This window comes from Hemicordylus capensis, chromosome 10, assembly GCF_027244095.1.
Source record: "Hemicordylus capensis ecotype Gifberg chromosome 10, rHemCap1.1.pri, whole genome shotgun sequence".
Lineage (NCBI taxonomy): Eukaryota > Metazoa > Chordata > Lepidosauria > Squamata > Cordylidae > Hemicordylus > Hemicordylus capensis.
The window spans coordinates 15,437,812-15,451,024 of NC_069666.1; the positions used below are offsets into that span (position 1 = coordinate 15,437,812).

Genomic DNA, 13,213 nt, shown 5'->3' on the forward strand with positions numbered 1-13,213 from the left:
AGAAATTGCACACTTGCTTTCTTGAGTGTCTGTTGAATGAACGCTGGACACTACAATGGAAGGAACAGATTTCTTTCTTCACAGGTTATTCCTCTTGCAAAGCTGGGGTCCATATTTTGCATGCAATTGAAGAATAGTAATATTAAGTGCTTTTATTGTTCCAGCCATAGGTCATAAACAAAGCAGAGGGCACAATCCATGCACACAGAAAAACCAAAGAAAAAAGGTTAAAAAACCCTCACAGCAGATAAAATCCATACATTGAAGGGTGAGAACACTCTCTCTCTCTCTCTCTCTCTCTCTCTCAAAAGAATGGATTACATATTATAAAGGGCTTTCAATTTCAAGTAAATAATGACAATAGTTTAAACAACAAAAACCCAATGCAGCAACTGCAATCACAATACAAATACATTCCCACAGGGAGAAACACAGATCTGAATACAGGTCTGAATACCACCTGGACTCCAGCTTGCCCTCTCAGAAAGCAAGGACGAACACATCTAGTGCCAAAGAAAGCCCTCTCGCTTCCCCCTGACCCCTGAGCTGGTCAACCCCTTCAAAAGAGCTCCATGAATCTGTACTTGAAGCCAAGGCTTGGAGTTCAGTTGCTGCTAGATTTTAGGAACGTTGTGTTGTATTTGAATTTTGTTTCTATGAGTTAAAAGAAAAGTTCTTGAGAATATGTTCTTGAGTTTTGGAAGCAGCGCTGAAATATTTTGGACAGGGTTCAGGTAAATATTTTGAAATATTTTGAACATGAACATATTTTAACATTAACTGGTTTTGAGAGCGAGCGAGCGAGCTTCTCCAGCCGTATTCTCATGGCATCTCCGGGATGAGCTCCTCTTCATGCTTGTTGACCGTTATCGCATGGACTTTGCAACATGGCACGTGAAGCGAAAACGGGAAAGACCACACTGTCACTTCTGGTAGCTGATACTTTGGATGGAATTGACCATCTGCACCCTTATTTGGTCATTTAGAGGAGCAAACTTTGACCTGTACCGTGAAGCTTTCTCTGAATTGTTACCATATTTTAATAGTTCCCACAATTCCCGTGGGCTCCACATCCACTTGCGAGACATGATGTCACTGGAAAATCTACACCCACGGGTAGCTGCGCAATTTAACAAAGGCAACCTTGTTCACAAAACGGAGCAAGAATACTCAGCTCACCTGTTTGATCAAGTGCATGAGCAAGCAAATTAAGGGTGATGGAGGAATGACTGAGATAATGGAGAACCTATCAGCACTGAGATCCTCAATGATTCCTGGGCCAGTGGCAAGCCATCTAATGGGTGCCTATGAGATGGCTTCTGGTGCCAAAGATTTAAGGCAATGCAGCAGTCACCACAAACAGCAAGTTGAAAGCTGCTTTCTCAATTCACCCTCGTGATGAATATTAGCATTATAATGCAGTTTGATATAGGTAGCTATTTAAACATCTCTGTCACCCTATGAGTGTAGTTCCCTCTTGGAGCACAAGGACATACGAGTTTTTTGGATCTTTGGGGCATAGTACACATTTGGTGGGCAATGTGTGGCAATTTCTATGCTTTTACGAAAAAGTGGAACCTGCCCACGATCTGCCCTACTATGCCCTTTGTGACCCCAAGCTGGGCTGAGTATTTCTCAGCTCCTGTTTCACAGATAATTAGGTCTTCCTGATTGCCGGGATCTTTTTCGCTTTGATGCACCTCGCTGTGCAACAAGAGCGTGCTCCCTGACGTGATCAAGGGTGTCTCCTACTCCCGAGCTGGCAAATGACAGAGAGGTGAAGATGGGTGCTGTCAGCTTGGCTCCTCCGGTCACCTGCTGCGAGGCCTGACAAACGACTCCAGTGATGGCCACGGGGCTGAGAATGAAAGTTTCGTATGACTCTGGCAATGTCTGAGAGCACTTGCTAGTTTGAGTGCAGAGGCTGTGCTAGTGAGGAAGCTGGCTGTTTTCATGCTGCATTTTCATGCACGGAAAAGGATTGTGCCGTCGAGTCGGCGTCGGCTCCTGGTGACCCGCAGAGCCATGTGGTTTACTTGTTAGAATACAGGAGGGGATGACCATGAGATGATGCCTTTCAGCACCTTCCTATATCGCTGCTGCCTGATATAGGTGTTTCCCATAGTCTGGGAAACACACCAGCGGGGATTTGAACTGACAGCCTCTTGCTCGCTAGGCAAGTCGCTTCCCCGCTCCGCCATTAGGTGGCGCATTTTCATGCGCACCCTCCCCAGTATGGCACACAAAGCGGCAAATCAAATTCTCTTCTGTACCAGGCAAGCAGAAAGTAGCCACTGACTGAGTTGCTTCAAGTTCTGCTGTGGGTCGAAGCATGATTGGATGCACATTTCTAAGGCTTCCTGTTCTGCTGAGCTATTTTTGCTCATCGGCAGAGAGTGCTGCATTGCTGCAGGCCTCCGTCCCCGGTCTGAGAGCCCTCAAGGTGGCCTGTAGGATCAGCCCTCTTGAGCCTGGTTTCTCTTTTCCTCTACAGCATTATGCCGTCCAGAAATCTGCATGCATGCAGGCCGAAAGTTCCCAGTTCCCTCCCTGGCATCTCCAGATAGGACTGCGAAAGACTCCTGGCTGTAACTTTGGAGAAGCCGCTGCCAGTCTGTGCAGACAATACTGACCTAGATGGACCAAGGGTCTGACTCAGTATTTGGCAGCTTCCTATATTCCTGCACCGAGTCAGACCTTTGGTCTATCTAGCTCAGTCTTCACTGACTGGCAGTGGCTGAGGTTTCAGGCATGAGCCTTTCCAGCTCTGGTGGGAGATGCCAGGGACTCTGCATGGGGCCTTCTGCATGCAAAGCAGATGCCCTGACCTAGAGCTATGGGGCTTCTTCTCAGCAGAAGACAGTGACTGGCCTGAGGTCACCCAACTAGCTTTGCAGCTGAGCAGGGTTTTGAACTGGAGGAGTGTCCTCGGAAGAACCCAAGAAGCTGCCTTATACAGAGCCAGACCATTGGGCCATCTAGCTTAGTATTGTCTACACCAGGGATTCTCAACATTGAGAATGAGAGCCAGTGTGGTGTAGTGGTTAGAGTGCTGGACCAGGACCGGGGAGACCCAAGTTCAAATCCCCATTCAGCCATGATACTTGCTGGGTGACTCTGGGCCAGTCACTTCTCTCTCAGCCTAACCTACTTCACCGGGTTGTTGTGAGGAGAAACTTAAGTATGTAGTACACTGTTCTGCGCTCCTTGGAGGAAGAACGATATATAAAATGTGATGATGATGGGTCCCCAGATGTTATTGGACTTCAGTTCCCATAATCCCCAACCAAAGGCCACTGGGGCTGGGGATTATGGGAGCTGAAGTCCAATAACATCAAGGGACCCAACGCTGAGAATCCCTGGTCTACACTGACTGGCAGCAGCTCTCCAAAATGTCAGTCTCTCTTTCTCTCTCTCAAGCGTACCTGGAGATGCTGCCAGGGATTGAACCCAGAAGGTAAAGCAGGTGCTCCCAACGAGATACAGTCCTTCTGAGCCGGTGGGGTGGGGAGGAAGCTCACGGTTTGATGGTTTAATGTCACGAGCTGAGTTTCATTAGACATTCCATAGGAAGCTGTCGTATACCGGGTCAGACCATTGGTCTAGCCAGCTCAGTACTGTCTACACCCCTGCGAACTTGGCAAAGCGGCACCTTTTTTAAGATGGTGATTCTCTTTATTAGAGTAACTGGCCCTATCCACCCCCAGCGACTCTTGCTGGTGTCTATCTTGTGTTTCTTTTTAGAATGTGAGCCCTTTGAGGACAGGGATCCATTTTGTTTATCTTATTTATTTGTTATTTCTCTGTGTGAACTGCCCTGAGCCATTTTTGGAAGGGTGGCATAGAAATCAAATAAATAATAATAATAAAAGCAATAATAATACACCAGGGCTGCTCAGCTTTGCATCTTCGGCTGGCTTCTCCAAGGTTACAGACCACTCCCCACAAACTGTTGTATCAAAATTCTGTTTGAGTTTTTGATACCATTTTCTCATCAGACTGAAGAATCCAGTTGTCGGCATCCTCCACTTTGGAATTGTGAACCCAGGCGGGCCCCTTAGCGCTTCTGCAGTGGTTACGTACCTCTAGCCCCACTCAGATGGCAGTTGTCTGCAGAGGGACCCGCTGTACCCATGAGGGAAGGCACTTCTGTGATTGGCCAACTGGGGAGATCCAGGCTGCTGGTCACGGAAGCACCTTCCCTCAAAGTTACAGTGGGTCCCTTTGCAGACCCCACTGCTGTATAGCATGAGTGGCGGGGTGGGTGAGTGACTTCCTACGCACTTTTGATACTGTAACTAACTGTGAGCACCGTTTAAAAAAACAAAACAAAAAACCAGTAGTCTGAATGGGGGCTTTTGAGTTTGTCAGTTCTAGACTTTGAAAAGAATATTCTCCTGCATTATTTAGAGCGGGAGAGACACTATTTCAGAGAATTACTCTACCCATTCCATTTAATGCATTGGAGAATCTTCTTTTACAAGTCTAAACTGTAAACATTTGATCAAGTATCGAAACCAGGAGCTACGTGGAAAACTTGTCCTGTGTGCATTTAATGTGCACAATTCACGCAGCTGTGCAAGAGCAGAGCCTTATACGAAAGCCGTTGTCTTTGGTGATTTGGGGTTTTGTGCCTTTGAACTGTTAAAAATATGATTTATTTATTTATTTAAAAGCATTTTTCTGGCCAAGGCTCCCATTTTCAGTTGTTTGTCGGATCAACAGAGACCCCCTTGTATATGATTGTATGTATCTTGGTTTTTGACCGAGGGTCTTGTTTGGAGTTTAACATCAAGTTTCCATTTCAGCTTTTGTTACTATTTCCCTGCAGAGAAGAGTCAGCGAGTCGAAGCCAATTCCAGGAAGAGCTTTATTAAAGGCCCCCGTCCATAATAAATAGTGTCATCAGACAGAAACCAGGGAAGAGGACCTACTGCACAATAAGGACAGAGTCACGGAGATCTTCAGCACTCCCAACACCCGCTTATTTGCTGCTGAACTAGCCTCTGCCATCCACATCAGAGGTTGCACCCCCTTTTCTATGACTGTGCTTTCCAACATGGATTCCTCCAGAGGTTGCTGAACTACAACTCCCAGCATCCTTAGCCTTAATAAATTGTAGCTGGGGATGCCAGGAGTTGTAGTTCAGCAACCTCTGGAGGAACCCAGGTTGGAAGCCACTGTTCTATGGTGAACTTTATGTAGGGACAGGGGAACACAGCAAGGCAAGACAGGGGCAGGGAGACAGGTGGCTGAGTCAAGAACCGAGGACAGGAAGGATGTACAGTTGGGTTCACACATGTCAGGGGAGAGAGAGAGCAGCCGCCTGGTCACTGGGTCAAGGAGTGGATGATGTCCTTCACCAGCATGGTGGCAACCAGCATCTTCTCACTGTTGATGGTCAGCTGTGCTGAGGTGCCGGCTGTCTTCTCCAGGGTGACAAGGATGAGGCTTCCGCCGCTCACCGTTTTCGCAGCAAACCTGCCCAGAGGAAACAGCCCCGCAAAAGAAAGGAGACAGAAATGGCGCCACGTCAAAGCGACCCTTAACTGGCCTCTGCCCCACACACTCCAAGCCCCGCACTTGCTCGAGGATTCCATGCAGCAGGTGGCCTGATGGCTCGTCCAGCATGGCTTGATTACGTAGTTACTGGTGCAGGGTGCCACCGTGGGACCAAGGTGGACTTTGGAGACCAGAGTGAAGGAGGTAGGGGACAGATTGGTAAAGAAGCACAATCTGGAGACCAGCAACTGACCCAGCAACCTTTCCAGCAAGTGACCCCGGATGGGAGGAACCGGAGGCTACAGGAACCAGGGTCCAAAGAGCAGGACTTAGAACCTGCTGGCAGGAATGGCCCAAGGTACTGAGGCAAGGTGTGCAATGCTACCTTGTCCCACGTGATTGGTGCGGGCCACCCTCCTTTCAAAACCAACCCTTGAAAGCTTTGAACGTAGTGGTGGGAGAGAGGTGGGGAGGTGGCCCGCAGCCTCCTCCTCTCTCCCCCCATGCTTCTTGCAAGCATTATAGGGAGTGTGAGGAGAGGCCCTCCTTGCAAGGGTCAGATTGATTACCAAGAGCTGCTCCAGAGGCAGCGGTGGGAGGCATTTTGCCACCCTGCTAAGGCCTCAATAATCTGCCACCCAAGGCACCCTGCCACCCTTGCCTCATGAAAGGGCCGCCCCTGCCTGCTGCTCAGGTGAGCTGCCTATCCACGAGTGAGGCGCTGATCATGAGCAGCAAGGCGGCAGGGAGTGGAACACTGGTTGAAGAGCTGCCTTAAGAGGCAGAAGGATCTCCAGAGCCACTCTCAGGAGCCTGGAGACGGGGAGGAAAACCTCCGTTTCCCGCCTTCTGAGGCCTTGGGAAACTAGTTAAGACATGCCTGGAGGCAGCAGATGGCAATCATGGCTAGGACAACAGCCTCAGCTCACAGCTAATAGCAAACGGGAGAGATCTGGGTTGGGAGCAGCTCAAGAAGCAAGGCTAGACTTGGGGGAAGCAGACGATCGAGGCCCCGGCCTGCGGTAGCTGCTCCTCACCGGTATTCCTTGTCCGAACCACAGGGCACACGGCTAACATTAGCTGCTGCGGTCACTTGCTGCACGATCACGTGGTCACTCTGGCATTTGTCCGGCAGGGTCAGCTTCTCGGTGATCTCACTCATCCCCGTTAGCTTCCCTGGAAGGCAGAATGGGAAATCAGGATTCGTCGGGGTGGAAAACAAATCTTGGGTGTTTAAAGAAGACTGCAGGGCTGGGGGAGGGGTTGCCTGGCAGTAAGGGAAAGAGTGGCAGTTCCACGGCCTTCGGGGGCATAGCTCCTCCCAGAATGGCAGAGTGTAACTATGTGCAGTTTCTCAGGAGCTCCCATCTTGGTCCTTCTGTGCAGGGCTAGAATTCTCAGGAGCTAAAGAGACAAGTCCCCGGTTAGGGATGGGGCTGCAGTTCAATGCTTTGAATGCAGAAGGTCCCAGGTTCAATCCCTGCCAGGCAGATCTGGGGAAACCCCCCTCTCTGAAGCCCTGGAGAACCGCAGCCAGCCAGGGTAGACAGACTGATCCAGAGGGCTGAAGGGTCTGACTTGGTATAGGGCAGCTGTATCTGTTCAGTGCTGGCAACCAAGAGATTGGGATATTTTCCCTCAGTATCTCTGCTTGTGCCCCTAAGATGCCAGAGTCCTGCAAGGTGGAGTCAGAAGAGCTGGTCCTGTGGTAGCAAGCATGACTTGTCCCCTTAGCTAAGCAGGGTCCAGCCTGGTTGCATATGAAAGGGAGACTAGAAGTGTAAGTGAGCACTATAAGATATTCCCCTCAGGGGATGGAGCTGCTCTGGGAAGAGCAGAAGGTTCTAAGTTCCCTCCCTGGCATCATTTCCAAGATAGGGCTGAAAGAGATTCCTGCCTGCAATCTTGGAAGAAGCCACTGCCAGTCTGTGTAGACAATACTGAGCTAGATGGACCAATGGTCTGACTCTGTATATGGCAGCTTCCGATGTCCTATGTAGCTTTCCCAACATTGCAGATTCTTCTGAGCAATTCCTGCCTATCGATTTCTTGCCCCCCTCCCAAGGAGAAGGCTAAGGAAAAGCCTACAATGGTTAATACAATCTTGGTCCTGAAGAACAGTGTTTGATGGCAGATGTCTCCATCCGCCACACCCAACACAGTGCTGGGTACACAAGCCGGGTTAGCTGCCCCACTATCCAGATCGAGACGAGTTGGCCGACACACAACTATTTCTAGGGAGTGTGCGTGGGGCTGGGAGCCTGCTGGATGCTTCCCCAACCCGGATTGTGCTTGTGGGGAAAACCATCTCACCATTTCTCAACCAGAGCTTCTGGGAAGCACACTGCAGATGCTGCTACTTCTGTGCCTGCCTACACTGCTCCATTGCTTTATGTTAGCCTATCATTTTAATTGTTTAATAGCTTTGTCATTTCACAGCTATTTCCGCGGGCCACTTTGCTTGGAATCAATCGGTCTGTATTTATATTCCACTCCCAGGTTGAACCCAAGCACAGCATCCATTAAAATGGCAGAGGCAAGAGGGGGAAACCAACAATTGTGAAGTGTTTCAACTTGGAAAATGGCACGTATGCAACTCAAGTAAAATAGGGGGGAGGAGGAACTGCAAACTGAGCACCTTGGAGGGATGAATGGCGGGATTACAGTGCAGTCGTTGTTATGATGTATCAGCTTTCAAGTGCTGAGTGCTGCAAATGAATATGAGGCGGTGCATGTATGGACATGCTTCCTTGCAATCTGAAAGCATGCCCAGAGTAGCAACTCGGACAGAGTGACAATGTGTGGGTGACTTTTGAAGGCAGACAATGGCTTGGGTGTTGACTATGTGAGCATTAACAGAGAATCCATGTATCGCATACTGATATTTTAATATAATCATGATGAAGGCATGTGATTAAAAGACTGTGCAATTGCATAAGTTGTAATAATAGTTGTTTCGTCGAGTTGGTGTCGACTCCTTGCGCCCACAGAGCCCTGTGGTTGTCTTTGGTAGAATACAGGAGGGGTTTACCATTGCCTCCTCCCGCGCAGTATGAGATGATGCCTTTCAGCATCTTCCTATATCGCTGCTGGAGTTTCTCATAGTCTGGGAAACATACCAGCAGGGATTCGAACTGGCAGCCTCTGGCTTGCTAGTCAAGTCAGTTCCCCACTGTGCCATTAGGTGGCTTGCCTACCAAAAAAGTTAGACCAAGCCTGAATTTTGTTCAAGCCTGCCAGAGTTCAACCACTTTCCGACTGGCTTGGGATAGTTTTAGCCAGGTGCCTGGCTTTAGCCAGCATACCTGGCTTGGAAAAAGGCGGGGAGGTGGGCAGAAGGAGGGTCCTGCAACCAACCAAATAAATGTGTACAATGCTCCAGAGGGCAGGAGCCAATTGAAAGAAGGGAGAGATGTTGGCAGCAGTTAGGAGACCAACGATGGCTCTGGGAAAGAAAACAGATATAGGGAGAAGGAAAGAAGAGCAAGAGGAAAAGAAAAGAGAAAAGCACACTGGGTCTTTCTCCCATTTATTACTGAGGACATCTAGCCCTATCCATCCCCAGCACAACATCCCTCCAGTGGCTGTTGCTGGTGTCTGTCTTATGTTTCTTTTTTAGATTGTGAGCCCTTTCGGGACAGGGAGCCATCTTATTTATTTGATTGCTTAGAACTAAGTGGGGACTTAATGTCTTTGGGAACTTCGGTTGAAAAGCAGTATATAAATACTCGTCGCATCTGAGACGAGCCACAAGGTATCTTAAAAAGGATGCATCTTTTGAACAAGACAAGAGTCATTGTATCACTGCTCAAGGGCTTATAATGTGTCTATAGCTAATTATGGAATGCTTATATTTTAATGAACTTTTTTTATCGTCTCCTATATATATGTCTTCTTTTAACATAACAATTTAACCAGTTTTTTTTAAAAATTATTTATTTCTGTTATTGCTGGTGTTCAGTCTGTTCTTGAATTATATGCCAGGGTCACCATAGCACCTATTTTATTTTTGGGGCAAACGTGAAATAAAGAGACGAGGAAAACCTCCCTAGGAGAAAATATTCCCTAGGAGAAAATATTCCTCCCCCCACCCTTGGAATAAAGAACCTGGGATCAATTTTAATTAGGGAAAATTCCCCCTAAGAAGGGCTACATCATCAGCTGCAATTGCAACTGTTCACTGATCTCCGCTAGGAGGACTGAATTTAAAACTCTGATCTGGGATTTCAGCACTGATTCTTCCTTATGCAACAAAACAGTATGGAAAAGAAGGCTGGGCTATTTGAATGCTCCCATGTGACCTCCCTAAACATAGAAAAGCAATAGATCAAGGATGCAGCTTGGCTGCACCCTCCTCCGCAACATGATAGTTTTCTGCATGCAGGGAATGTTTACTACGCATGAGCATCCAGATATTTAATGCCCCCACCTCCATCCTTAAGCAGTAATGTTTCAGAAAAGAAGCTTGCTGCTTGATTCTGCTGCATGTATAAACCGAGCCTTACTTTTTTGATACAATCCAGAAGATCCGGCTTTACCTGCCAGTAGCAATACTTGCTTTATTTTATGCCAATTTTTCTTTTAGGTTACAAAGCAGAGGACCTCCCCAATGGATTAAAGCAGGCATTTTCAACTTAGGTCCCCAGATGCTGTTGGACTACGTCTCCCATCATCCCCAGCCACAATGGCCAAAGACCACTGGGGATGATGGGATGGGATGATCCCTAGCCACAATGGCCAAAGCCCTGGGGATGATGGGAGTTGTAGTCCAACATCACCTGGGGACCCAAGTCTGAGAAGCCCTGGATTAAAGGCTGTTTAGTTTCTGTACAGAGGGCAGCAAAAGAAGGATCCACCACCTTCACATGGTGCCCCCAACCCCAAGAGGTTTTCGTGGGGTGGGGGTGTGGGGAAGTGATTCTAGTTGAACCACAACCATGTTATATGCGGAATCAAAATTTAGCCCCAAATCCTTACCTGTTGCTGAGCTATGTGAAGGGAAGACTGATTCGGGACTCATAATGGCTTTACTGGCACATTTGCGCTAATTGGAAGCACAGTGTCTGCACAGGAAGGGGGATGCCTTAACATCTTAAGAGAGGAGACCCTTACAAGCCAGAGACATTTTCAATCCATGCAAATATTTAGTACCCACCCCCGCCAACTGCAGAGACCAGATTTCGATTGGCTGTAGGAATGGCCATCTATTTTTATTATTGTTCACATTTCTATCCCACTCTTCCTCCCAGGTGCCTAAAGCGGTGGGCATGTTTATCCCCACAACAACCCTGTGAGGTAGGTTAGGCGGAGAGAAAAGTGACTGGCCCAGAGTCACCCAGTGAGTTTGGTGGCTGAATGGGGATTCGAACTCGGGTCTCCCTGGTTCTAGTCCAACACTCTGACCGCTACACCATGGTGGGTGGGTGGGCCTCTCAAACAAATAGGCTCTGGGCTCTTGACCTGGCAAGCCCTCCTCTTCAGGAATGGTACAGGTAAGTGTGTATGAAAAAGGTTAACCCCTAGATGCTAGGGCGTAACATGCCAATGGCTGCCTAGTTGAACCATGCAGGGAGTCTGGTGCTCAAGAAGCAGCCCAGGAGCTCTGCCAAGGTAAAAAGGGAGGGGAGATTAAGAGGGAAGGAAGACAATTGCTCAGGAGCAGGAGCCACCCCCCAAAAGGACCTGCGAGCCTCTCTTGCAGCTTTGGAGTATCATGCAAAATACATGCAACAAAACTGCAGACGGAGGCAGGGAGAGAAAACGTAACAGCCCAAGAGAGAGGAAGAAGCTGTAGGCATCCGTGCCCTTTCCCAAGCTTCCATGCCAGACACTGTGCCAATGAAGCCCATCTGTCGACCAGGCGAGGGCCCAGCTCACACAACACCCCACATTCTGTTCTCCGTCATAAGGCCCGGGGGGCAGGGGCAGCCGTCATCAACCCTAAGTGCAGCTACCTGATTAATTGTTCACAGGGCCTGTTTGGTGCTTCAGCCAGAATACTCCCCCTGGCACCCTGAGGAGATTACCATTCCCAGCACCCAGTGCCGCAATTTCCCCAGCACCAGGGAAACAGAGCCCTCTTGAGCCCCTGAACCATCTTGGAAGGTGTGCACGGAGTGCTGGGAAGCTTACCCAGGTGCTTTCCTCCTAAAGCACATAATGAGAGAGGGCGCACATAATGAGAGAGGGGCGCCATCTCTCCTAAAGGGCCTTCCCAGCACTGAGAAAAGTGCAGTACTGTGCAGAAGTCAGCACAGTGGGAGGTGGCTCTCACACTGAATCTTTATTTTGGGGGGGGCCAAAGTGGCCCCTGCTTCAAAAATAGTGATGACTACTGTCCTAGCTGGTCTACATAGACTTTTTGTCTACATAGAGAGCTATCGGGAGCCCATCCACTTTGCTTCAAAGGCTGCCATAGATCCACAGCAATAAAGCACAGGAGAAAAAAGGGCCAAACTAAGGAAGCTTTGAGAATATCATTGGCCCTGACACGCTAGCTATTTCTCTCTGCAAGTAGCAGATGTGAAGGAAGAGGGAGGTCCCAATGGGAACCGTAGGGAGCCCTTAATATGGTCCTGGGGTGTGTGTGTGTGGGGAGACTAGGTTTCCCCAGCATGTACCCCATAGCCTTCGGGGTGGGGGCCTGGAGTCAATGGAAGCTCCCCGCCACCAGGTAAATAGCATTGAAAAGGGTGGCAGATGGTGGGCAAACTGCCTTCTACTGAATCATACCATTGGTTTATCTAGCTCAGGGCTACAGAAATGTAACAACTCCTGCAGGGCCAGTCTACAACTCCCATAATCTCTGCTGGCCACAGCAACCAATAGGGATGATGGGAGCTGTAGTCCAACAGCAGCAGGAGGGCCAAAGTCGTGCAGCCCTGAGCCTGCTCAGCATTCTGCGCTGACTGGCAGCGGCTCTCCAGGGTTTCAGGCAGGGGTCTTTCCCAGCCCGACCTGGAGATGCCGCCAGGGAGTGAACCCGGGTCCTTCTGCATGCAAAACAGATGCCCTACCAGTGAGCTATGGTCTTTCCTTGACCCCCTCAGTTTGGTTCCAATCCAAATGTGGCCTCATACACACTGTTTATGAGGGTGAGGAATGGGGGCGCAAACATGCCATGGCCAACAACATGATTGAAGTCACATAATCCCCAGCCTTAATGGCTACAGTATGTCCACAAGGCTCCATACTGTCTCCAATATTCTTTAACATCTACAGGAAACTTCTGGGAGAGATCATCAGGAGGTTTGGTGCAGGATGTCATCAATATGCTGCTGACGCTCAGGTATATTTCTCCATATCAACCTCATCAGGAAATGGCATAACTTCCCTGAATGCCTGCTTGGAGGCAGCAATGGGCTGGATGAGGGATAAGAAACTGAAGTTGAATCCACACAGAACAGAGTTATTGACTCTGGGGGGTCAGGATCCTAGAGATGATTTAGATCTGCCTGTTCTGGATGGGATTACACTCCCCCTGAAAGATCAAGTATGTGGCTTGGGAGTGCTCCTGGATTATTTATTTTTCTATGTAAACCGCTTTGAGAACTTTGGTTGAAGAGCGGTATGAAACCAGAGAGTTTTGGATCCAGGAGCACTCCCAAGCTACATCCCTGATCTTTCAGGGGGCGTGTAATCCTATTCAGAACAGGAATATCTAAACTATCTCTCTGGTCCTGAAACCCCCCACCCACAGTCAGTACTTCTG

General features: G+C 48.8%; 1 protein-coding gene across 5 annotated transcripts in view; it reads right to left on the bottom strand.

The window, feature by feature from the left end:
• Positions 1–4,852: 4,852 nt before the first annotated feature.
• Positions 4,853–13,213, bottom strand: part of AP3B2 (adaptor related protein complex 3 subunit beta 2) — a 73,939-nt gene continuing 65,578 nt past the window's right edge. For all 5 annotated transcript variants that reach the window (XM_053272764.1, XM_053272762.1, XM_053272763.1 and 2 more), the window contains 2 exons: positions 6,540–6,678; positions 4,853–5,481 (listed from right to left, as the gene is read on the bottom strand). In XM_053272764.1, the coding sequence (XP_053128739.1) occupies positions 5,331–5,481; positions 6,540–6,678 (290 nt within the window). In that variant the 3' untranslated portion in view covers positions 4,853–5,330. The remainder of the gene's footprint in view (positions 5,482–6,539; positions 6,679–13,213) is intronic.